At 39.2% G+C, this 26,432-nt stretch overlaps 1 protein-coding gene across 1 annotated transcript in view; it reads right to left on the reverse strand.

Annotated features, from left to right (window-relative positions):
• Positions 1-4,924: 4,924 nt before the first annotated feature.
• tbl1x (transducin beta like 1 X-linked) overlaps positions 4,925-26,432 on the reverse strand; it is a 28,919-nt gene continuing 7,411 nt past the window's right edge. The window contains exons 2-15 of the mRNA XM_042494581.1: positions 17,126-17,231; positions 15,328-15,473; positions 14,819-15,038; positions 12,901-13,033; positions 12,588-12,729; positions 12,426-12,489; positions 12,187-12,284; positions 10,801-10,861; positions 10,525-10,646; positions 10,362-10,436; positions 10,139-10,266; positions 8,249-8,414; positions 8,044-8,145; positions 4,925-7,035 (exon numbers count right to left, since the gene is read on the reverse strand). Of these exons, the coding sequence (XP_042350515.1) occupies positions 7,009-7,035; positions 8,044-8,145; positions 8,249-8,414; positions 10,139-10,266; positions 10,362-10,436; positions 10,525-10,646; positions 10,801-10,861; positions 12,187-12,284; positions 12,426-12,489; positions 12,588-12,729; positions 12,901-13,033; positions 14,819-15,038; positions 15,328-15,473; positions 17,126-17,183 (1,542 nt within the window). The 5' untranslated portion in view covers positions 17,184-17,231 and the 3' untranslated portion in view covers positions 4,925-7,008. The remainder of the gene's footprint in view (positions 7,036-8,043; positions 8,146-8,248; positions 8,415-10,138; positions 10,267-10,361; positions 10,437-10,524; positions 10,647-10,800; positions 10,862-12,186; positions 12,285-12,425; positions 12,490-12,587; positions 12,730-12,900; positions 13,034-14,818; positions 15,039-15,327; positions 15,474-17,125; positions 17,232-26,432) is intronic.

A 26,432-nucleotide genomic window follows, 5' to 3' on the forward strand; every position in this document is an offset into this window, starting at 1 on the left:
AACAAAAGTTGCAAAAAACATCCCAAAACACCATAAAACGGCATGTGGAAACAATGACCCAAAAAGCAAGGCTATAGTAAGGCGAAAATGTCAAAAAATGCCATGTCCCAAAAACAGCTTGAAACAGCTGAAAACTGCATAAAATAGCGTGCTGAGACACGCCATAGCAACAAAAGTTGCAAAAAACGTCCCAAAACACCATAAAACGGCATGTGGAAAAAATGACCCAAAAAGCAAGGCTATAGTAAGGCAAAAATGTCAAAAAATGCCATGTCCAAAAACAGCTTGAAACAGCTGAAAACTGCATAAAATAGCGTACTGAGACACACGCCCTAGCAACAAAAGTTGCAAAAAAACATCCCAAAACACCATAAAACGGCATGTGGAAAAAATGACCCAAAAAGCAAGGCTATAGTAAGGCAAAAATGTCAAAAAATGCCATGTCCCAAAAACAGCTTGAAACAGCTGAAAACTGCATAAAATAGCGTACTGAGACACGCCGTAGCAACAAAAGTTGCAAAAAACGTCCCAAAACACCATAAAACGGCATGTGGAAAAAATGACCCAAAAAGCAAGGCTATAGTAAGGCAAAAATGTCAAAAAATGCCATGTCCCAAAAACAGCTTGAAACAGCTGAAAACTGCATAAAATAGCGTGCTGAAACACGCCCTAGCAACAAAAGTTGCAAAAAACGCCCCAAAACACCATAAAACGGCATGTGGAAAAAATGACCCAAAAAGCAAGGCTATAGTAAGGCAAAAATGTCAAAAAATGCCATGTCCCAAAAACAGCTTGAAACAGCTGAAAACTGCATAAAATAGCGTGCTGAAAACACGCCTAGCAACAAAAGTTGCAAAAAACGTCCCAAAACACCATAAAAAACGGCATGTGGAAAAAATGACCCAAAAAGCAAGGCTATAGTAAGGCGAAAATGTCAAAAAATGCCATGTCCCAAAAACAGCTTGAAACAGCTGAAAATTGCATAAAATAGCGTGCTGAGACACGCCATAGCAACAAAAGTTGCAAAAAACGTCCCAAAACACCATAAAACGGCACGTGGAAAAAATGACCCAAAAAGCAAGGCTATAGTAAGGCGAAAATGTCAAAAAATGCCATGTCCTAAAAAACAGCTTGAAACAGCTGAAAACTGCATAAAATAGCGTACTGAGACACGCCCTAGCAACAAAAGTTGCAAAAAACATCCGAAAACACCATAAAACGGCATGTGGAAAAAATGACCCAAAAAGCAAGGCTATAGTAAGGCAAAAATGTCAAAAAATGCCATGTCCCAAAAACAGCTTGAAACAGCTGAAAACTGCATAAAATAGCGTGCTGAAACACGCCCTAGCAACAAAAGTTGCAAAAAACGTCCCAAAACACCATAAACGGCATGTGGAAAAAAATTACCCAAAAAGCAAGGCTATAGTAAGGCGAAAATGTCAAAAAATGCCATGTCCTAAAAACAGCTTGAAACAGCTGAAAACTGCATAAAATAGCGTACTGAGACACGCCCTAGCAACAAAAGTTGCAAAAAACATCCCAAAACACCATAAAACGGCATGTGGAAAAATGACCCAAAAAGCAAGGCTATAGTAAGGCAAAAATGTCAAAAAATGCCATGTCCCAAAAACAGCTTGAAACAGCTGAAAACTGCATAAAATAGCGTACTGAGACACGCCCTAGCTACAAAAGCTGCAAAAAACATCCCAAAACACCATAAAACGGCATGTGGAAAAAAATGACCCAAAAAGCAAGGCTATAGTAAGGCGAAAATGTCAAAAAATGCCATGTCCCAAAAACAGCTTGAAACAGCTGAAAACTGCATAAAATAGCGTGCTGAGACACGCCCTAGCAACAAAAGTTGCAAAAACGTCCCAAAACACCATAAAACGGCATGTGGAAAAAATGACCCAAAAAGCAAGGCTATAGTAAGGCGAAAATGTCAAAAAATGCCATGTCCCAAAAACAACTTGCCAAAAAATTACCCAAAAAGGAAGGCCAAAATTGATTAGGCCGTTTTGTTTCTTTTTCTTTAAAGCACACATGGAAAAACTGGAAGATACTGCATGTTTCATTTTTCATTTTAAACCAAAAACAAAAAAGGGGAAAACAGACCCATTTCCGTTTTTATTGTCAAAATTTCAAAAAAACGAAAAATGAGAATTCAAAAGATACTCAATTTGGTTTCCATAGTAATGCCCTATTGCTTAAATTAATGCAATGAATCGTCAAGCTGATTTTTATTCTTTCTACCAGTAGATGGCAGTATGAGTCTACTTACTGTCAGTGAATTTCTGACTTTCTTATATAGACCAATAATTCAATGTTGTTAAAAGTGATTGATACAGATGTAGTTTATTCAAACAGTTATATACAACATGTATTTACTTTGTAATTTTTGATATTTTTTCACATACTAATATGCAGTATTGGGGAGTAATTAACCAAATGTAATTAAACTATTAATTTCATTTATTTATTTTTGTCCCATTAGCTACAAAATCTACAAAGAATTTGGGGCCTCAGAAGGAGAGGGATGAATTTTATTTTGTATTCTCTAAGCCTGAGAGTCAGCTCACCTGTGGAAAATATCTGTTTGTAGTTTTTAACGATTTTAATCTGAATTTCGCAATTGAGTGCAATTGAAACATTTACACGACTCCATAAATGAGTGGAATTTGTGCTTATAAATATGAAATTACAGTGCCAGTAACAGCGGGCAGCAGCGTTACAACAACAATGTATGTGTGAACACCACATGCATGAAACAAGGAGCAGGTCACTGAATTTGATGTCTCGTGGATACAGAGGCGTCGCAACGGGGTAGGCAAGGTAGGCAGTTGCCTCAGGTCCATATCATGGGGCCGTGGGGGGGGGCCCAAAATGTCTCGAAACACCCCTGCATGGATATGATCACTGTTATCCGTTTTTTCCACATTTGATTTGAGCACAAAATCGGACAATGAAAAATTTGTGGTTTTTCAGGGTTTTTTGGAAAAGGAATACCAAAAATAGTCTAAGCGTCAGTTGGATTAGCTCTGAGTGGTTTAGGTTGTGATACTGAACTTTATTTAAATTTATCCTTATTTTAAAAACTGTTGTCAAAATGTGAGTGTCAAATAGAACATTGGACATGGTATGCCTGTTGGGAGGTTTGGCTCAGTGGGATAGATGGCTGGTTACCATGCATGAAATTGTGAGTTCAAGCCTTACTTGGAACATGTGACTTTCAAAAGTTTTAAATGTATCCAATGTGAACATCCAAAATGATAGAAATAACTGAAGTGTTGCTCAGGGGAAAAGATGGCAGATTTGAGTCTCCTAGATTGGTGGTTTGAGCCTAACAAAGCAACAGTATAAAGCCATGGGTGAATTTAAATGATAATGCCAGAATTGGCAAAGACATACAAGACAAGGACACAATTGTTACAAACAAACAAAATACCATACACATAAATATTAAAACATATCAGTAGTCTCTAATGGAAAAAGTTTGTTAATTACGTGACAGTTTCTAAATTACCTCAGACTTTACTTTGACATTTCTTTAATGATATTCCTTGATTTTGACAGACGCATTTGCCAGTACTGGTTTTACCTGTTTTGGGTCACCTTCACCTGATTTATCATCCAAAACAATATATCAGTCAACTTTATGTGCCTTAATTTTTTCTGCAATATCACAATCAATGTCCAAACTGTATGAATCTACAGCCAAATGAAATTTTATGGCATAAATAAAATAAAATATCCGCTGATATATCTCCCTGCTCTGCTGATAAAAGCGGGTGTTAAAACGCAAAACTCAGTATCAGCAGCGACGTCTGTCGAAAACTCGACTGATATATGAGTCAGGCCAATAAATCAACTATGTTTTTGGCAGGGAAAACTCTGTATTTAGTATGAAAATTCAGGGGATAAAGTGTGTTTTTTTTAACTGTTTTAAGTGTTCATTGCAAGGTACGTCATCGATGACTTACATCAGCAGAGCGGACATATAAATCAACCCATAATTTATTTCATTTATGCCATAAAAGTCAAATGTTACCTGTCCCGGATGAGACTTGAACCAGCCATCTCAGGAACAGTAACATTTTACACTCACTGAACTAATCCTACAGAGGATTGCACTTAATTTCGACATTCCCTTTAGCACATTAGGAAGCCACATCTTTAGAAAACTCATATATACACAGATATATGAGCCGACATTTTCTTTTATTTATAGCATAAAAATCAACTATTAGTTGACTCAGATGAGATATTAACCATCAAAACTTCAAACCTTCCAACTGCCTGATTTAGCCACTGAGCCAAACCTCCAAACACAGACTGTGATTCAACGTTCACTTCAGATCACTATCGCCAGTGACATCTGTTGAGAATTACACGCATTATATCAGCACAGAAGAAGTAATAACTCCATTCACTCCCATAACTCCCAGTAAGTTGTTCCACGCCATTTCATTTCTGTGGTTATTCTTATAAAAAGGATGTGTGGTGTCCTAAATAATTTTGTGGTTTTCCCCTTCTATAATTGCCTTCTCCTCGTCCATGTTGTCTGTACTGACCTCTGAAAACCTCTGACCTGTTGAATCCAGTCCTGGATCCGCACATTGTGACGGTTTGTTGATGTAGTTAAATGAAACTACACGCAGTTTTATTATGAAAATTAACCGGATATTTTAATGTTGTGTCGCTGTCTGACTTCCTGTCTGCTCTGTGCTTAATGCGGCGAGATTGATGCGAAGTGCACTGGCTTGCGTATACAGACTAAAGAGTTTAAACGATTTGTTCTGTCTACCGTGACGGATCGGAGCCGTACCGCACACGGATCTGGTGGAAATTAGGCTGCTCCACCTAAAAAATAAAAAAAACACACCTGAGCTTAGAAAACAGTCAATTAAGGACACAGGCTTCATGGTTTCTGATATCAAAATAGAATGATTTATTTGAGACACTGAATGACTTCAACGTTTTGTCTTGGAAACAGGTGACCGCACCCTGGACCAGGGTGCAAGAGAGATAATAGCCGTCACAGCACTTATTCCATACTGGGCTCCTTAGTGTGCCAAGAATGGCCACCAACCCACAGCCCAATTCTCAGTCTGACACAGACAATAATGGCTCTCAGCAAATGAAAAAGTCAGAAAACAATGAACCACCCATTAACATCCAATTGTGACATTTAAAACAAAACAAACAAACAAACAAAAAAAAAAAACATTGGCCCTTCAACTTCCAGCAAAATCTGATCTTTTGCTGTACCCACCATTACAAAAGTGCACTTCACATTGCTCTAGTAGAAGTTGACTGAAAGGGAAAGGGACCGGAAAAAAAAGGCAAATCAAAGTGGTGGCAAGTTAGTTTTAAGATACTGTCTTTTATATGAGATCCCAGTAGGCAGATGGAGCCACGCTTGTAGAGCACTGATGTCTTTCCATCTACAAGACAGGCATTTAAAATCTGATCAGCCGGCAGCTTTTGGTGGTACTTAAAAAGAAAATCATACCTTCTTTTTAAAAAAAAAAAAATTTCATTTTTTTAGCAACAGCAGGATTTTGCTTGACCTCCACCTTAAGGTCAAAATGTGCTCTGAATTTTCAGTAGATTGTTCAGAGGAAAGTGCCAAAGAGAAACCACGGTAATGAAGCTGTAGTTGCTTTCCCGCTCAGGTCTGCACGATACTCTTAACATTGATTCTGTGATGTCCTGTTCAACATATAAAACAAAAAGTATAGCAGACACCAAGCAGGAGACTGTGCTGACTTTTCTCTCCCATATTGTTGACCAGATAATTCCCTAAATGCCGGTGATGAGGCACATGTTTCCTCCATGGCTTTCAGGGATCAATAGTGGAAAGCAAAGCTGCTTAACACATCTGTGTCAACACCATTTGTGACTCACTGATAAACAACTTGATGCGTTGGATATGACTGGCTCAGATGAAAAAGACTATTAAAAGAAGCTGATGACACATGCACTTCATTTAAAAAGGAACTCTCGTCACGTTTTATGAGCAAAGTCGTGACAGCTCGAGCCATTAATGAGCCCCTACAGGATGGCAATAAAGTGTACTGTATATAAACATATATACACAGTATATAAGTCTGTGTATTAATCTAATTTACATAACTTTACATTCTCAAATTTACATCCAAAAAAGGGAGAAAATTCTCTTTGAAAAACCACACTTTTCACATCTTGTCCCCAAAATGACATTTTTTCTAATCTCGAGTGAATTGAGCAGGTCATTTCAGGAGGTTAGGACTGTTTCTTGGCAGGTTTTCCTTTTGTTGACCTGATGTTAAACGAGAGTTAAGAACTACCTTGTAGCGGCACATTCGATTTTGACTTTCAAAAGTCCATCTGTGGGAAAAAAAAAAGCAAGAAGTACTCTTGAAACAAACTATTCTCCACTGAGAAGAAGTTAAGCACCCTGTCAACGGACAATACCAGTGCTTCAGCATTGATGTTACGTTTATCACGTCCACAGTTAGTTCATTTGGACATGAGGTAACATTTGCTCAGAGGAATTCTAAAACCACAACCTGTCTTTCATAATTTGTTGCCTTTTCCAGCCAAACACGTGTCTCATTAACACTTTTCTCTTTATATAACACTCATCTTTGTTTCCACCCTTACCACCCTATAACAGCTGGACCAGTGGCCCGGAGGGATCGCAGCACTTTCTCATTAGAAACCTTTTAAAACGCGGATGCACCCAGGGAGTTGGATTCAGTCCAGTCTTGGGGATCTCTTAACCAGCTTCCACTATTTTTCCAATAGGCGTATCATAAAACACACGTCAACAAACTGTAAGGTGCACTGAAGTCAGTTGGTGTTGGCTCCTCGGAGGCTGCTGCAGTCATCTGGTTGTACTCCTGTGAGGGGGTTTGTTTTGCTCCACCTTACAGCTCGTCTTGAGCAATGAGAGTGTGTTTGCTGATGTCAGAAGAAGGCAATTTGCTGCACATTCCAGGATTCATCATCAAAGTCTCAAGTCGGCTATTTTCGGAGATCAAGAACACATACCTGAAAGGTAAAGTATTAGGTAGCATTAATAATACATTTGAACCAATGTGTCTTTTTTTCCAGTGTTTCCACACGTTTTTTTTTTTTACCAATGAATTTTCAAAACCTTTTCCTAATATTTGACCTCTTTTCCATGACGTTATTTAAGTGTGTAACATACACTCCCCAGACATTTGCAGACAAGCAAACTATTGGCACTTGCTAATTTTACTTGTTTCACATTTCTGCCGTTAATGAGCTGCACATGCAAATAGACCTGACTGGCACATATGGGTACTTGTCAAGGCTGCTCCCCTTTTTGGAAGTCATATACTTATATTTTGGAGTTTTTATGCATTTATTTGTTGCTCAACAAATGTTTGTTTTGTGAACATGTGTAATAATTGTTTTGCAATGTTGCCTGAACCTGAGGACACGCCATACTTTAATATTTAAGGTTAGTTGCAATCACGTCCCTTCAGACTTCCCCCCTCCAAATAGATGAATGACCTAACGTATATCTCTTCATGTACAGATGTCTGGATCACGACAACTGTCACCAGCATTATTTTACAATTTACCACACTGACAGAGAATACTCAGAAATCTTATGTGCCACAAACCTCAGTGTGAAAGCCTTAACCCGCTACACAACAACTTTTCAGCATTTTCCTGTTTCTCTGCTTGGGGCGTGGCCTTGGTGATGCTGGTCTGTTCTATGTGTATCATGTGACAGTAGTGACATTTCAACGGTCACGCAGTGCAGCACTAGATTCTTCAATTTATTTCAAGTAGGATTTTTATGAAAGTATTTCAAACCAAGTCAATGGACATCTAAACCATTTCTACTCCTGAAAAACAATTTTTCTAATTGCGCAACTAACCCTGTTTTTACTTATTGTTCTGAAAGTACTTGTGATGAGATCTTTCAGTCAATTTCAATTGATGGCAACAAGCCAAAAGAAAAGTGAATAAACAGAGGAGCTGAAAATTGGTGAAAATCACTACTTCATCATCACAATTTCTTACCGAGCCGTCTGATGCGCTGGCACCAACTTTGTCACCGGTGCTGTTCCAGCACACCTCGAAAATACCACCTGTACCTCTGTAGCTGTGTACCAAGGCTCCAGTCTGAAACAACAGTGCAAACAAATTAATGACCATCTCCATCGAGATTTAGCAATCAGAATAAATCCTCTCCCGTTGTTTGGATCAGTATAAATGACAAGCTTACCATGGTGTTCCAAATGTGGACGCACTTATCGAAGGAGCCGCTGGCCAGGTGCTTGCCGTCGGGGCTGAAGGCCACACTGTAGACGGGTTCCTGGTGCTTGGTCAGTGTGTGAATACAAACCCCTCGCTCCACATCCCACAGTCGTACTGTTGAGTCGAAAGAAGCGCTGTGGGTGTGAAAAAGACAAATGGTGGAAAGATGTAATTTGAGAGCAGGAACAAGAATTCCTACAATTATCTTCTAGTGTTTGGCCTTTTATTGTTAATAAGATAAGTCGATCAAAAGGAAATTTACATCACCATTTTGATAATTTATTAATCGCTTTCATTTTTCAAGCAAACGTGATAAACATTTCCAGCTTCTTACATGTGAGAATTTGCTAGTTTTCTTTGTCGCATAATTAAGAAACTTAAGATTTTGGACTGTTGGACAGACAAGAGAGATTTGAAGATGTCACCTTTTTCCCATGCTATAGACTAATTAGCCATAAGATATTCAGCACATTAAATGGTTATGAAAATAATTTTTAGCCGTAACCCTTAATTTGTGTGTATATATATATATAATTACCAAAATGATACCCACACAACTAGGTTATATTGAACCTGAAACTTGCCTTTATATAGCATTCATTATTTCAACAGATTTATGACGGAGTGAATGAACCCCAAAAGATCATAAACAAAAACAAAGGAGCCAATACAGTGTTCCCACACCCTCTTTAACATCAACTTCAAGGACTTTTAGAGGACCTCCAGGCCCTAAAATTCAAGGACCCAACACTGCATGGTTTGAGACATGGATCTAGCAATTAAAAAGAGATATTTGAATGTGTGAGCACTCTCCAACTGTGCTGTGTGAGAGTGTTGGCAGACTAAGTGGTCTCTAACCTTCTCTAATACAGTAAAACAATATATTGTATAAGTTGAGTGACAAAAACAGGCAATTTCTATTCTTGCATAAATAGATAAAGTCAAGCCCTTTCGAAAACCCATATCTGTAAAATTTTCAAAGTCTTGAATTCTTTCTAAAATTTGCAAACTTGAAGAATAACAGGGACCTGTGGCAACCCTCCAATTAACACATGTTTAAAAGCTACAGATAGTTATCATTTGCATTTTTGTTAGCATTAGAGCGTCTTGACCTGAGCAATTTCTTAATGCGAACAAGTAAAATACAAACAAACAAACTTGAAAACATTTAACCCTTCTTTATGGAGAAAAACTGCACAAAAGGGCCTCAGTATGCGTTAAAAAACAAACGTGAATGTCTAAAAAAAGTGAAACTGTGAACATCTGTGAACTGACACACTGTTGAAAGCAAATCATGATCAAAAGTAGGCTGATTTCAATTAGCATATCTTCGCCTCTAAGGTATAAATAGGCTCTTCTGGGTGCCCTTGGCAACAAATGAAAGTGAACTCAGATGGATATTGTGGCGGGAGCAAATTGAAGTCAATTAAAAATGTATTGAACATGAGCTGCTCAACGGTAGCATGTGTTAAAGGTGATCAAGTTCCTTCCCAGTAGCGGTGATAACGGCAGTTTTATTTCCAATGTGAGTTACAGGCAGGTATGCTGGGTTGTCAGTGAAGGCTGTAAATTCCTGCGGTATTTGACCTAGAACATTTACACATGCATGCACATCTGGGTCACAGCGTAGGGCTGTGGGCCACTGACGATAACTAGCACTGGGATTTTGTCTGGAACATGATTCCTTGTGAACGCGATGCTATGACAAGTGTCCGCTTCCCACACACACACAACACAAATGTACACCCCCATTTACACAGTTTGCTCCGAGCACAAAAACTTTTCTTTCAAAACTCAGCATCGTGGGTGGTTGCCCTGTACGGTACTAACTGTGAGCTATGTGTGAAAGATTTCCCACCTGGCGAGCATGATGTTGGAGTTGGGGTTGCTCGTGCCGGGGCCTGTGGGGCTCCACTTAATAGTGTAGATCTCTTTGCTATGAGCCTGGAGGTCATGGACACAGGACTCCTGCTTCATACTCCAAATCTGCGTGTGAGTGGAAACAGCAAAAATGTGACTGAATACAAATCACTGCTCAGGTTTTCTATCTTTTCCTCTTGCAGACTGAGGATTAGTTTTACCTTTAAGGTCATGTCATCGGAGCATGAGGCGAGCAGCATGCCTGATGGATCCCACTTAATGGCATTAACTTCATTCTGCAAAACACAAAACTCGTTAACAATATTGTGGAGGGAGTAAGTATGGTACAAGGTCAGAGGAGCAACACAGAAAAAAGCTGTTCACCGTGTGGCCCTGGAAGGTTTTGAGGGGCCGGTCGCTGCCAAGGCGACATACGTGGATGCACATGTCTGTGCTGCAGGAGGCAAAGGTGGTGTTGTTCTGCCAGTCGACATCCAGTGCTGGGGCTGTGGAACATTTAAATGCACAGGCAGTTAAGTGTTGGGAATGGTTTATGAGCCAACAATACAACCACAACTGAGCAGGAAACGTTTTGCATCCTGTTTATTATCTAAAATAATAAGCTTTTATTGTTATGGATACATAATGAACTCGCTTTACCTGAGTGGAAAGGGAACTGCTGTTTGGCTTCTCCTGTGTGTGCGTCCCAAATGATTGTCGTCTGGAAAATTAAATAGAACATTTCACACCACGGATGCGACATTTCTGAATGAATCATTATACAGAGAAGAACACATTAGAGGTTCTTTAAAATGTTCTTTGAATGACATCTAGGGCTTGAAATAAATTTCACCACATAGGGTACAAAAAATTTCAAAAAACACATATGCATCTAGTGACAGTCATTGTCCATGGTGTGTGTGCTTTTGTAAGATGAATTTCTGTTATCTGTCTGTTCATCTTCCTTGTGACAGTTAATTTTCAAAGAATCATCCACAAAATAAGCTTAACTGCAGTTCCTGTCTGTGTACAAAAACTTAAGCAAGGCTGTAGTATCCCCAGCGTGAGCTTCACGCATCAGAAAACACCATAATCACAAAGGCTCTGAAAATTGTCTCAGCACTTCATCGCGTACTTCTGAATTTCGAAACTAGGCGCCCACTTTGGGAATTGTGCTTTTCAGTTCAACAGGGAAAACTGGCCGTGCAGATTTGCTTGTACAGACATCTCTACAACTGTTCACTGAGACGCTAAAGACAATCAAACGGCCTTAAATTATTAGAAAGAATAGCGACCCCACTGGGGGAAAGAAAAGTCTTTCTGAGAGTTTGCTGTGAAACCTAAAAAACAGCCTTGGGGGCAAGAGTTGTGGTCTGGGGGAAACAGCAGGTAAGAGGTAAACAACATATATAATTACACTACACAAAAGCAATGTTTGGCAGTATGTCTGTGTTTATATAATCTATGTGTTCACTACTGTTGCCTGGCAGTCTACTTTTCCAGTAACATTTGATGACTTCTTGCTTATCCATAAAATCATTTTGTTTGTCAGCCCCTGGCATTTTGAAGCATACTACAGTAAGTGACACGATGAGCATAAATGCCTCTTTGTATGCTTGTAGCTTATAAACCATCTATAGAGGCCCTTGTTGTGGTGTTTCACACAAGTATAAACAGTTTTATGCAGATTCCTTTTTGCTTCACTTATTAACTTGTTAATCAAGTTGTATGAGATTTGGTAACATACTTAAATTATGCTATAATATAACTATATGAAAAATTTAACAATGTAAGTAAGATATATCAAATAATTTTTGCACTTCCTTTCTCTGTATCTGGAGTTTTCACTGAACAGAGGATTGAACGATAACAGTGCAGTTTGTATTGTAGTTTATGGACAAAAGAAAAATTATATGCTACAGATTTACACTTTGGCTGATGGTCACGCAAAGTTCTTTTCAAGCCCTATGACTGGTAAAGAAAAAACACACGAGGATAGTATTATTGTAAGACACAAATCAATGCCTGTGGGCCATTATGAAATACCTTATCTACACCAGCACTGAGAATAGAGTTCCCCTTCTTGTTCCACTTGAGTGCAAATATGGGCCCTTTGTGCTGTCCCAAGGTGCTTGCCAGATTTCCTAATGGATGAGAGCCATATCCATTTCTGTTAGAAATGATCCTTCAAAGAATTGTCACGCAGGTCACATTATTCACAGGAACAATGGCATAAACCTAATGACCGAGGAAACAACACCGTGCTGGAATGATGGAAGACGTACCATCCTTTGTCCATATCCTGGCGAATCCATCATAGGAGCCTGTTGCCAGGAGAGTCCCATCACTCTGTTGGATGGAAAGATAACAGGATTGTTACTTAACTGTCCTCAGCTGTTAACCACATGGTGGAAGTAGAAGATGTGGATGGATGACCAGAAACCTACATTCCAGTCAAGTGAGGTGACGTCTTTGTTGCTGGGGACGTCCTGGCCACCTTCTCGGATACAGTGGCGCAGCACCAGCTGGGTGGAGTTGGAGTTATTGTTCTCGTTCAGGTTCCAGATCCTGGCAGTGGAATCCCCCGAGCTGAATACCAACGCAGCAGGAGAGGGTCAGAAGATTGTTGGAATAGAAGCTGTCAGCGGTGGATCTTATGAGGCCGTATATCTTACAAAATAAAAGCCAAAGCGAGCATACAATATAGTATGACTCATCCAGTGCGCATTAGGATCTGTTTCAGCACAGACAGCGACTCACCCTGAGGCCAGGAGATCGCTGACAGGGTTCCAGGCGCAGATGAACACTTCAGACTCATGGCCTCGGAGCACTGTGGCTTTACTGGCTGGTATCTCCACATCTACATCCATCTCCATGGGCTCACTGTGGTTATCTGAGAGGAGTGAGTGCACACACAGATGGACAGATACACACACATATTTATAAATGCATCTACATATGCATGCAAATACGTGTATGTTCACAGTTATCCGCAGGCAATAAATACCATAAAGAAAATGCTGATAGATGTTCTCTAATAACTGACTACATTTACATGCCCAAAGTATTTTAGTTTTTGCCCTCAAAAAAAGACAATATCACTGCTAAGCTGTTTACAAGTGTGCAACTAAACATAGTTACTGTTTCTGAAGGTAAAGAGCTACATAAAATAACAAGAAGATATCAAAGAAAATCAATAATGTGTTTATGCTTTTGCTAGTTTTTATTTATCTCAGTCTGAAAATACTATAATAGTCAATACTGACCCACTTGGAGCGCACACAGTTTTCAGAGTATAATGTGCACCCAGGATATATGTGAAAGCTTTTAGATCATCTCTTCAATGTGAAAGCCACTGACACATTACTCACAGCCGACTCTTCCTGTTGCCATCCACACCTTCCAATTAAATTCCTTGAGGATGTACTCACACACACACTCCTCCTCTTCCCCTTGTCTAGAACTCCACCTGATCTACACCTCTCTGGTTTCACTCACAGGAGAAGCTAAAGAGCTGCTAATGATATCAAGTTCTGTGAAAAACCACACGGTTGTTTCTGTTTCTCAGTGTAAAACTGTGCGATAATTTAGACATGTCACCCAAAGGAGAAAAAGTGATGATTTGGTAGGTGTAAAAATGCAACTGCTAGGCTGCTTCAGGCTTCAGGGTGAGAAACTTCTGCCTGCAACTGCTTTGAAAAGGTTCCACGTGCAGATTCATACCAGAGTGCAGATGACATTTTTTTTGAAACAATAATGTAGTTGGTGCATGCTCACTTACAAGTCAAAACAGAGAAAACAAGGCAGCACTCAAAATCATAACTCTGCCTTTGCCATAATCATTTTGGTTAAAATAAACTAAACATATTGACTACAAACAAGGATGCTGCAGTGAAACGAGCCATTGTGTTCTGAAATGGAACAAAATGATGGTTCATTTTTGACCTGTTTTGTGCATAAGTTTCTTTACATCATCTAAGATTTCAATGAAAACATTCCTTAGATTCCTCATGAGCAGCAATTCTAGAAATTTACATGGGTGACAGACAGTGTAAAACGTACATAAGAAGAGTACGCAATGATTTGCAGATTTCAGAATACAGTAAGGGAAATAAGTATTCATCACATCAAATTTCTTTTTCATTAAACTTAGTTCAAATGGAGTCATTCACCTGAAGTTTAAACAAGACACTGGTATTAACTTAATCAAACTACACATATAAAGAAATTTTAATATTTCAATACATAAAAACTGCTTGAATTTACGTGGAAAGACGAAGGAAAAAAGTATTAAACCACTAACTGAAATCAATTTAATATACAGAGGTCTTTGCTTGCAATGGCAGCTTTAAGAAACTGTACGAAGTAACTGATCTCACAGTGTTGTCCCTATCCCAACATTTTTGTGGTATGTTGCAGGCATCAAATTCATAAGAGTTTATAGTTAAAAATAACAATTAAGTTCAGTTTGAACATTAAATATGTTGTTTTTGTAGTTTCACAATTGAATATAGGTCAAAGAGGATTTCCAAGACATTGCATTCTGCGTCCACACACAGTGTTCCAGATTTTGCGGATATACTTGTCTGTCCTTTTGTTATTGACTCCCATTTCAGTATATCATTTTTCTATCCTTTCTGAGATAACTGGGATGTCATATTTAGAAGATTAAACATACTCATATTGTGAGTGCCATTCTCCTCCCCATTGACAGTGGCTTCTCCGTTCTTTGGTGCGTTGGACTGGTTTCCAGAGGTTGATGCTGCCATTGCACAGGCTGCCTGCTGCTGGGCTAACTTGTCGCGGAAGGCCTGCTGTCGCGTCTGCACCACATCTGGCATCACTGCGTCAATGAGTGACAGCGACTCGATTGGCCGACCATCGAAGACAGTACCGTCCTGTCATGAAAACAGCAGTTAATAACACATCACGTTGCGATTTGATTTTTGATTTTTGACTTCTCTGGAGTCATGTTTCCTGATAATGAAAAATTTCAAAGGTGAAGAGTGTTTCAGGACTGGTAGACTACTACAAACATTTGTCAGTGTATCTTCCAGCATAAGGATCACTGAAAACGTTAAAAGAATTTGCAGTTAACCTGGAGTGTTGTCATAGGGATCAAAGTCTGTCTTTGTATCATTAAGCAATAGAAAGTCAGTGGGAATAACAGCAGGTCCCTGCACTCACCTCATTGATGCTGATTTCTGCCTCCACATACTGAAGCCCTTTCTGCAGGATGGAGATGAGAGCTGCAGGGGGCACTAGTGTTCCATTGATGTTTGACTGGCTGATGTGGCTCTCAATGCCAAAGGTGAATGCTGAGTGGGAGAAACCTGAAAACAAAACACCATTCACATTCATTAAAGAGAGAGTGCCAAGCACAAGATGTGCACAAACACAACACAAATATTCAGAGAAAAGTCTTGTCTGATCCAAACAAAGCTAACAGTAATTGAATACAGAAGCTGAATGGCATAACAAGTATGACATTTGAGAGTATAATAAGGCATGCAAATGGCAATGTTGACGTCTCAGGGATACTAGTGGCTTGTTTTATGCCAGACGGCTTCAGAAGCAGTCTCAGTAAAACAGTAATAAAACACAGGAGCTGGAATTTTTAATCACCGATCCAAATCCTATTGAAGAGTGAACAGCAGACATCTAAGAAGCAAGGAAATATTCTGGGTACCCACAAGATGTTCATGTTACAGGGGCTGCATGGCCTGTTTAATTCCATCCACCATAAGCAGAGGAAAAATATTTTCAGTTAAGTGACCATGTTTGATCGTGCATAACATAAACAAATGGTAGCATATCATCTAGGGGTGGGGGCAAAAATCAATTCTTAAATGCATCAGGATTCTCTCTTGAAAGATAGTTTTGCGATGCAGAAAAGTAAATTATTGGAAATTTAAAACTCAATTCCCGACATTATGATTGCAATGCCGGGCTGTATGTCCTCAATGCTGAACCAATTGGATAGAGCGACGTAACAGACACATACATGTGTGTTGTTTATGTTCTAAGTTAGGCTTCTTCATGAGTTTTGGTAAGGATAGCTGAGCATGAACAACAACTACACGTAGATATCCGAACTGAAACCCCCTGCCTTAAAAGCTAGCGTATGGAGGTATTCTATGACGTTAAAGGGATAAGGGACCTGGACAGCCGCCACAGCCTATGCAAGCTGTCTGGCATAGCCAGCCCTATCTACAGCTGTGCCAGAGTGGTTTTTACATCTTTCAACCAATCCCAATCATCTAGGGCAGTGCTTAGCTCAGGATGCTGCGACAGTGCACATTTGCAATATGATGTTGGGGGAAACTTGTTTTGGTGGAACATTTGCACATGGTGAGGCAAGATCTGGCATTAATATGGCTAAATCCCCACAAAAAAACACCACAAAAAACATTAAAATGCATTTGAATGTGTAGGTTGCTAGTTCACAAATTGTTGTTGTTTCATGAACAGTGCTAAAACAAAGTGTAGGGATGCATTTGATCTGGCTATGAGAGGCTAGTTTCATATAGTGAAGGACATTTTGAAAAAGGTGACATGCAGAAAGCAGAAGGGGAAGAAAATTCTGTCTGAAATAGATGGCCAATGGCAGGCGTATACCAGCAGTCTACATCCTGTGGCCAAGACTATGTCTTACTGAAATAAATGTATATAAGTTGAAATGTGTGAAATATGTTGGAAGAAATGTGTCAGCTGGAATGTTACATTTGCCATGTGTTACTTCTATTGTTTGCTGTTAATAAGAGATGACATAAGTAAATTCATTTATTTAATTATGGATCGTTACAAATGCACTATGTTGTTTAACATGATAAATGCATTTTCAATGGGCATATAAGATTTGCATAGTTAGTCAAACCCTGCAATACTGAGAAAAAGTAGCAATTAATGTATCAAGCCCAAGAAAATCCATTATTTTTCAGCATTAAATTGTATCAATCGTATTAGCAGATATTAGGAGACAAACCTGATTCTTGGAGATATCTGTAGACCAAGAAGTTCACTTCGTCACTGGTAATACTCATCTTAGACCAAAGACAGGGAGGAGGTATGTTGGAAGGCTGGGCTCACTCCTGAAAATATAAACAAAAACAAAAGTGGAGATTAATATTTAGGTCTGTGATCTTACACGTGGCATATTCTTACGCCATTCTAAAAATATATATATTTTTTTATCATACACCATAAAAACAGATTCCAATTTGGCACACTGCACAAATCTGTCCCAATCCTTGTTTAGCAATGCAAACATGGGCTGACATATTTTATTAGACACACACACACACACACACACACACAGTACAGCCCTGACATCAAGCCTCTACATGCTTACTTTGTCTTGCCCACTGCATGATTCCTTCCTTTGACAATGTCAATAGCTGGGTCACTTGACCTGTGAATTCATGTCTAGTACTGAATGCAAGTATTCCCAACCTCTCCTCTCTGGCCTAATGGGAGTGTCTATATCCATTTGGCTTTCACTGAGAACTGAATGGTGCGTCCCATTAGTGACCCAGCCAACCATCTCAATGGAAAGAGCCCTGATAAAGCAGTAAGGATATTAAATGCCTGTCCACTGCCCATCTAGTGAATTACAGAAGCGAGCAAGAAGCGAATTATCCACAGCAGACACCCTGACCTTCACTACTGAGTTATTTTCAACAAATAGTTGTGTTTAACAGAGCTTGTATTAACATTTCCATTGAGATTGTCTAAAAACTGAAGGGAGCTGGAGAAACAAAAAGGCAATTACATTTTTAATTCCATCGTTGCTTTTGTCCTCAGGCTGATGAACGCTGCAAGAAATACTGTGGAGTTCATGATTTCCCAATGGCTCACACATATGCTTTACGAGAGCAGGGAACATGGAGCAAGAATACTGTTTATACACCCACACACAAAATGTAAACACATAAATGTACAGAACATACATGAAGAACGAGATGGCTCTCTATGTAGGTTACTGTGAGTAACAATGCCCAACAAAAGAATCAAGCTGTGAATGAGTCATGACAAACTACATAACCATGTATAACGACATAACTGTTACTATTTCCTGCTCTCTCACTCGGAGATTTAGGGACAGACATTTTGCTGAGAACACAAAGAGAAATAAAGTGGGGTGGGGGTGGCGGTGTCAGGTATGAAGACTGCAAGGCTGTCCAACTTTCATTCCAAACACTGTCCAGGCCCACTCAAGTTCCCCTTTGGTAGCATAGCAACAAGAGAGATCGAGCAAAATAGACAGAGAATGGTGTTGTCCCAATTACCAGTGGGCATACAGCCAGAGGGGTTGAACATGTTACTCAACATGAATTATTCACTTTCACCTTGGTATATTCTTTCAGATGGAGTCTGCCTTTATTGTACCACAGCAGACATGCAAAGGGCCTGGTTTATTACAACCTCTGCAACTGGTGCAGCCACAAATTAGTCTTTTATATTTCCGAAGACAAAAAGAGCTGCTACTCAAAAGTGCCATGTGGAGTTTTCTTATCAAAAACCAAAGGTTTATTCCTATTTCACTGCTATTCACCAAAACTCAATGTGTGTATTCTAGATGGTTTTCTTTTACATTTTAATTCCTGTATCGTTTGCATTCATGTTTTATAGCTAGCATTGTTCTTTTTGTCTCATCTTGCCTTTGCTGGTGCATTACAGCCACCTGTAAGTCAGTAGCCCTTTTTACAGAAATCCCATGATAGGGCAGCGATGAAGACCCTTCATTACACCACCGTTGCTTTTTTTTAAACAGAACCAAACAATGTCACTGTAATGTCACCCTGGTATTTGATTTTAAGCCTCTTTCACACAAAGTTCCAGGTAAATCACTGGGAATACCTTTCAGGCACCACTAATTATTTTCATTGTTCACACATATAACTCCATTGCAGAATATTCCAGTCTTGTGCCTATTCACACAGTACATGATTTTTTTTTTTATTTTAAACAATTAGATGAAGCAGTACTATGGGACAAGGCCAAACAGTAGATGGTGGTATGCTTTAATCTGGTGAAGCTTTCTGCAGAAACACTTGAGTTTGTTTATGTCCTGGGCTTCTGCTTGTGAATGCCATGGTCACGAAGAATCTTTGTAATTTTCTAGTAAACTACAGTGTCTTTCATGGTCCCAGACAGCTGCCATTCAATTGCGTTCTCTGTGCGGACAGAGAGGAGCTCCCTTGTTTCTGCGTCTGTGGAGTTTCCAGCCATTGATGAACGAAATATGTCTGTGTCAACATTGGTTGTTGTTCACCCTGTCTTGCTGTAAACAAGTCACAGATTAAAATACGTCATCAGCGTCTTTTGTTACAGACATAACTCTTTACGTGTCCTCCCAGTAATATTCCTGCTTTCATTCACAACATAGCTTTATATTCCCTGTAATGCTACAACAAGTAGGTCTTGAGGTGGGAAACTGCCAGTGCAGAACCCCCCCCCCCAAATTGATTCTGGATCTCATTCACACGTGACACCTTCTTGTGAAAATGCTAGAACATTACTTAGAAAGTCTGCATGTGTGAATGAAGCTTTACATAATATGAGAGCATTTTGGAAGCAAACAAAGGTATGATGGGCGTGACGTGAAACAGCACTGGCCTCTGTTGTGACATAACATACACGCTGGCATTGCATGGCAATAACAATCATTAACCATTGCAGTTGATCTCGTCCTCAGCTAGCTTCTGGACCTCAGTGTCTCCCAGTTTTTAGACATTTTCGGTTCCTTTTTTTCTACTTTGACTTAGCTGCTAACAGCTATCAGCTGCTTTTAGAAATCTTTCGGTTGTGGGTCTCAAATAACACGTCTTTAAAACATCACACACAGCTTGTTTAGCTAGCTGCTCATTCTACACGGACGTCAATCATGCCGTTTATGCAGAACAGCGATGCAGAATAACACGAAACATTCCCACCTTGAACAGACAGTGTAAAAAGGGTTAGTAAAACAGTCTTAAACCACCGGCACGGCTGTGTATCCCATGCATTTGAATCCCATGCATGTGCATCCAAGTGTGTGTGCACAAGACAAACAAAACAGGGACTTGCACATATATTAACAGCTTTGTGTTACTGGAGGTCAAAACTTTAAGTTACCCCTGGAGTAAAAAAAACATAGCAACAACTGCAAAATGGCAAAACAGAATCTTCAGAAATCTTACTAAAAACAAGTGAACAGTTGTTTTATTTTAATGTTTTGTACATTTCCATTCTCATTTACATCAACAAACAAAACTTATTTAAAGGCAAATGCTAGATACTTTATTCTGCCATGAAACACAACAACACTAAGCCTGTCTACATTAGCCAATGTGCCCTGATTTGACCACTGCCACTGTGTTTATCTTCAGCTTACATATACGACTCGGGGTAGCCACATCAAAGCAAAGCAGCCGCTGCTCCCAAGGCTGCCTCAGCTACATACCAAACAACTAGAAACGTAATTAACAGGCAGTCTGGAGGGGCTCAGGGCCCGTTGGTGCAGGGCAGCAGCAATAATCCCTCTATCAGATGGGCCCATGATGCCACCATCCATTACAAAACTCCCTGGGCATCCAAGCCTCCTTTGACCAAACAATGTGCCTTCCGGGAAACCAGACAAAATGCTAACCTCTGCTACGGCTCTGAGGTTTATCCACTGAAGTGATAAGTGGAGTCAAAGCGTGATGATATGATCCCTCTGAAAAAAGGAAGACATCACAAAGGAATAAACACCTGCATATAAGGCTGCTACTACAAAAACACTGTTTACCAGCATAGATGTACCATGTAAAAAGTAGGGAATATATACAGTAGAAACAATATAAAACCACACATTCTTGGTTATAGTTCCTGTGATAACGTGTGATGTGTGATAAGAAGCTCCTGGAAATAATGCAGGTAACCTTCAAGTCCAACACATCATCTTTTTCAGGTAGCTCAAGATGCTTTAGAAAAATGAATCACGCCACACAGTGTAAAGGTTCACAGAGAAATCCCACCGCCATTAACACCTTTAACCCATCAAGAAAGCAAATTTAAAGTGTGTTTATGTTGAATGCTGACAGAATTATCAATACATCTGTGGGATAAAAACAGATTACGCATTGCATGCACCAAACTGATGCAATCTCATCAGTGGCAAAACAAGGTGTTATTCACACCTTGTGTATCGGAGTCAAAGACAGATGCATTAATTTAACACACCCAATTGTTAAATGTTTCACGTCTGTCCAGTACCACAGCTGTAACAGTAACATGTCAATTTATACTTAATTTTACCGCGGCCACAAAATTTTTAACAATGGAGCTGCCATGCACACTCTGCACTACATCTTGTTTACCAGCCCAGTTTGTTTTCCTCCCAGCACTGGCTGAAATCAGCACAGCATACAAATCTGTTACTCCTTCTCCTTTTTCTTTGGTAGTCCTTGCACTGTTGTAAAATGTCATTCTTTTAACTAATGGATTAGACAAGTGACTCAATAAACACACATTACAGAAATAAGCAATTGTTCTTGGCGTGACAAAACTCTGTTGAAAAACACTGAGTCTGAACCCAAAGATGACAACATTTAAGTGCAAAAATGGGAGCAATTAACAATTATTGAAGAATTTCTATTAACCCTGATAGGACTATACTCAACTTACAGATTCCTGTAGCTTGTATTATTATTTTCCTCTAATGAATTACAATTGAATAACAGTTCTTTAAAAGCAAATCATACATGCTTGAACATTACCAAATGCAAACAGAGGACAGCAGCAAAGACAGACAATAAATTGGACAGACTAATGGAAACCTGAATAGGTCAATGATGAAAACCCCCGCTGTGTTCATCTGGCTCATTAGAGTTAACTTTCAGATGTTTACGGCGATCTTGCGGCAATTACTCGACAATGTAAACAACACCACCATCACGCCGGGCCCTTGTCTATTCTTGCCTAAAGCTGTGGCCAAAAAGGCCCTCATACTGCAACAACCCATCTACACTGGACACATATCAGCTGTGTCTCACAGTCTTCCATTTTAAGCGCATCTGACAAACCGACTATATGATAATATTGGCACATCATCGATACTGGCAATATTGGCTTTAAAATGAAAAATCTGAATCATGTGGCTGAGTGTAAAAGCAGTGTAGAAACAGGTTTCGAAGATGTGTTGCTTTCACTACACAGGTAGACATAGTTTTGGCTACAACATTAAATGCATTATTTTTTGTAGAAAAAGTCCTTCTGGTATGGTGTAATGATGTTAAGATAAGCTTTCACATTAAGTTTTGAATCTGCAAATATTAAAGGATTCAGATGAATGGCCCAAGAACTGTAACAGCTCTCCTATCAAAGTCTGCAGTTTACCTAGTACAGGGACATTGTGAGGTCTCACTGCCAATAAGAAAGTGTTAACTCATATATGTTAATATATGGTGAGGAACAGAACTTGCTTGCAGCAACTAGTCTGATGGGAGGCGTAACTCGAGTACAGATGTTGAGCTTTTGTTTAACTCAAGGCGTAGACCAAAGGTCATGCTGCGAGCTTTTTAAAATTTTAAAAAGCCAGTCATATAGAATACCAAAGTATTTCTTAATAATCCAACACTGATTCAACTGAGCAATGCTACTACATTGTGTTAGTCATACCAGTGTCTGTATTTTAAAACATCATCACAAAAGAACATCTAATGAAGACATTTGATAATGCACACTAATTAAAACTGTACAAATGTATTAAGAACTGATATAATGGTTGGGCTTATTTGTAAAATATCTGAATTCAAGCCAGGCAATTTATTTTACAATCCAAAGATTACATGACAGCACATTTTAAACAATGTGCAAGTTGGCCATTGATATCATTAAGGCTTTAAAGAAAGGAAGTTCTGTCTGAGGTTTGAGCAAAAACCTTCTATCACAGTACATATTATCCTGTATCACCATAACTGTAGGTTATATATATTATTTCAACACTGTAATTGTTGTTTAAATTCAGTGGTTTAAAATAACTAGGGTGCTTTGTAACTTGATTATTTTCTTCTTTTTTGGAAATCTCCATGTAAAAAAAAAAAAAAGAAAAACTGCCTTACATGTAACAACACGAGTTAACACAAAACACTCAAAAAAGTAAAACTAGATTTTTTTCAAGAATAGAAGCTTTAAGGCTCCTGAGAACAAAAATTTCAAGTGTGACAGGTTTCTGTGTTTACAGTTTCACTCCACTCCTCTGTCTCTGCCCAAATTACATTATCTTGCGAGGCAGTTGGATTCTCAAGATCACAAGATCATGCAAGAATCCAGCCCTGATTTGTTACAAAGCCTGCCTCAAATAGCTCCAAGGGTAGAAACATTATTGCTAAATTTCTAGTGGAGCACCCGTTTCTACCTTCAAATGGCAAATACCAACACTCAACCCTATTTAATTAACATACAAACTTATTTTGTTGATGGCAATATCTAAAAATGAATGTGGCACTTAAAAGATATAAAGAACATGCTGAGAACAGTACTTATTCACTGTAAACAAGAGAAACCCTGAGGCTTTTTCATCATAGCTAAAAGGGTTAATTAAAGCTTTAACCTGATGGGTCTTACAACAAATCTCAAAGACACAACACTGATATTCTCTATATGGATAAAATTTATAATGATGATAGCAAAACTCTTAGATGTGCAAAGAGCTCCTAAAATGGCACTGTAAATAGGGCTTAGCTTTTAAAATCATCAATTCATCACTAAGAGCAAATAAAATGCTTTCTGTTCATAAGCATTAGATGCAAAAAATAATGGAGCGAAGTGAGCTGCACAACCAGCAGTCTCCTCCACATGCAGGTTTTAGAAAAGAATGATGTTGAAAACCGGCATACCAGGGACCCCATTTTCTCCTGAACAGTCACCTCCTGACAGATGTGCAAACAAGACCTGGAAACAGCAGCCATTTTCTCTTGAACTGCTCTGCTGAGTAAAACCCGCCTTTGAAGCTTCTGGTTGGGCTGCAGTCTTGAGGGGGGAGGGGAATGAGAGAGAGATAGAGTGGGGGAGGGGAATCGGAGAGGGGGGAGGGGTGGTGGAATCAGAGCAGGGTGATAAGTAACGATCCCCGCACAGGTAATCACAACAACCATTTGTGCATTATTTTTTGCCTCTCTCAATGAGTCACTTAGCGACATCCAATGTAGGTCGGCAAACGGTGGGGGATGGGAGCCTTCAGTCTCCAGGGGAAACACTTCTCCCACGCCATGAGAGACAACAGTCTGCAGGTTTTCATTCCAACCAAAGACACTACACAATGCCTGGCACTCCTTTAGGTAAAAGGGAAGAAGTCATTGAAGAAGTCAGTGATATTACCTGCTGAGATGATCAGCTGGAGTGAAAACATGCAGACTGACTTTCCACGCACACACACGCACAAGGCTGGCCACCTTTACAACCAGTAGGCCTAATCCACTGGTTCTTTCAGTAGTTAACAGTGAAAAGGTCACCAGGGTAACATATTAGTGGGGGTATTCAGTGCACTACAACTGATACTACAAACATACGCCCCTTCTGCTATCCTCGCAAGAATTACATATCTAAGGTATACGCCTTGATAGATTTGCAGGTTTAGATTTGAATTTTTTTTTTAGAAATAGAGAATTGCACATTCACAGGCACCACCATCAAATGTATTTTCTCCTTGGGGAATGAATGGGGGATGGTGACAGACAGCAAGGATCACTGAGAGGATTCGTCATGATGGCTTTTAATCAACAGCGTCAGGACCTAAGATCCAGCCTCATGCTGAAGCCATTAGCATCAAATAAAAATGACAACTCCCACTTGCCTTTTGGTGTCATTTAGTATTCTCAATAGAAACAAAAGAACATCAGCAGTCTAACATTGTTCAATAGGAGAGAACTCCTGCGTTGTTTGCCTATTGATGTGGACAAATGCATTCACAAATAGACAAAACATACCTATTAATATATCAATGAGTATATGAGTAGGGGTGTGAGAGAAACAGAATTATTACAGCCTGTCTTCCTGGGTAGAATTTCATCTTGTCCTTACATTACATAATCTCATATCATGTTTAATGTGCCAGCTTTGGTTAAAAGATATCACACAATGTAGGAAAAAATCTGACTATCCACCTGACAGCCTTTACAGTAACCAGGTTATTGCAGAGCATGAAAACACTTCAGTTTTCTCTAAATATCCTGGTTTCATATGTGCATGTAAGCACACAAAGAACTGGTCGCTGTAGGGCATGCATGTGTATATGGCTGTGTGGGGGCGGATGGCAAGTAAATACATTGTGCAGAGGAGATTGTGGGACACAATAATCTCTATTGATGCTCAGTGCAGCACATGCATACATACATACTGAAAAAAGTCCATCTCTCCTACAGCTTCGAGACTGAAGCTGAAACCAGCTTCATAGGCACTGTATGTGTTTTTTCTTAGTTCATACTTAGACAATTAATAACAATACTTCATTAAACACTATGCCACTGCATTCAGACAATTTTTACAGGATATTCTGTTGTTACAATTTAACCCACTAAGGATGCTGAATTAACCAGGGCTCCTACGGTATAAGGCAATGTAAATGTGATATTTTTTCAGACTTTTTAATACAACTCAGTATAAAATTTAACACCAATTTTACTGTAACTAAAACTGGGGGGAAAATATTCCATACAGTTTAGGACAATTTTGCCCAGCATTTATTATGAAATAAAACATTACATTTTTGGTCCAGTGAAAAAGTTAGATCTGGATAGACTAGGGAAATACATAGCATTTATTGAGTTTTATGAGTGGAGGAGGGATTCCATAAATTATATTTTTTTAAAAAAACCCATTACCTATTATTTTGACATTTTATGATGCAACTTTGGAAAAAGGAAATTTCCATGTCTTTGCATTTTAAAGCCCTTTGAAAGGCTGATTTAAGACTTTTTCAACCAATTAAGGCCTTGTTTCTAGATTAATGAATTCAATGCCTTTTAAGAATTTTTAAGGCTCCGCAGGAACCCTCTGAGCACAATCTCTTTTATCTAGTAAAATTCACTGTGCAACAATTACAAGTTATTAAAATGAGGTGGCTTCAAATCTAGGCCAGCGCATGCTTTGTGCTTCTATGTTGCATGAACCACAAGTTCCTGTGTATTGCATCTAAAATTGAGAGTAAATGATCCACACATTATGTCAAAAACAAACTGTGTAATCTGTCATCTGGCACTAGTCTTCTGTCTGTGTTGACATATCGTAGATGCAAGCATTGTCTCCACCACTGACAGGAACCGAAACTA

This window comes from Plectropomus leopardus, chromosome 10, assembly GCF_008729295.1.
Source record: "Plectropomus leopardus isolate mb chromosome 10, YSFRI_Pleo_2.0, whole genome shotgun sequence".
NCBI classification, from domain to species: Eukaryota; Metazoa; Chordata; class Actinopteri; order Perciformes; family Serranidae; genus Plectropomus; species Plectropomus leopardus.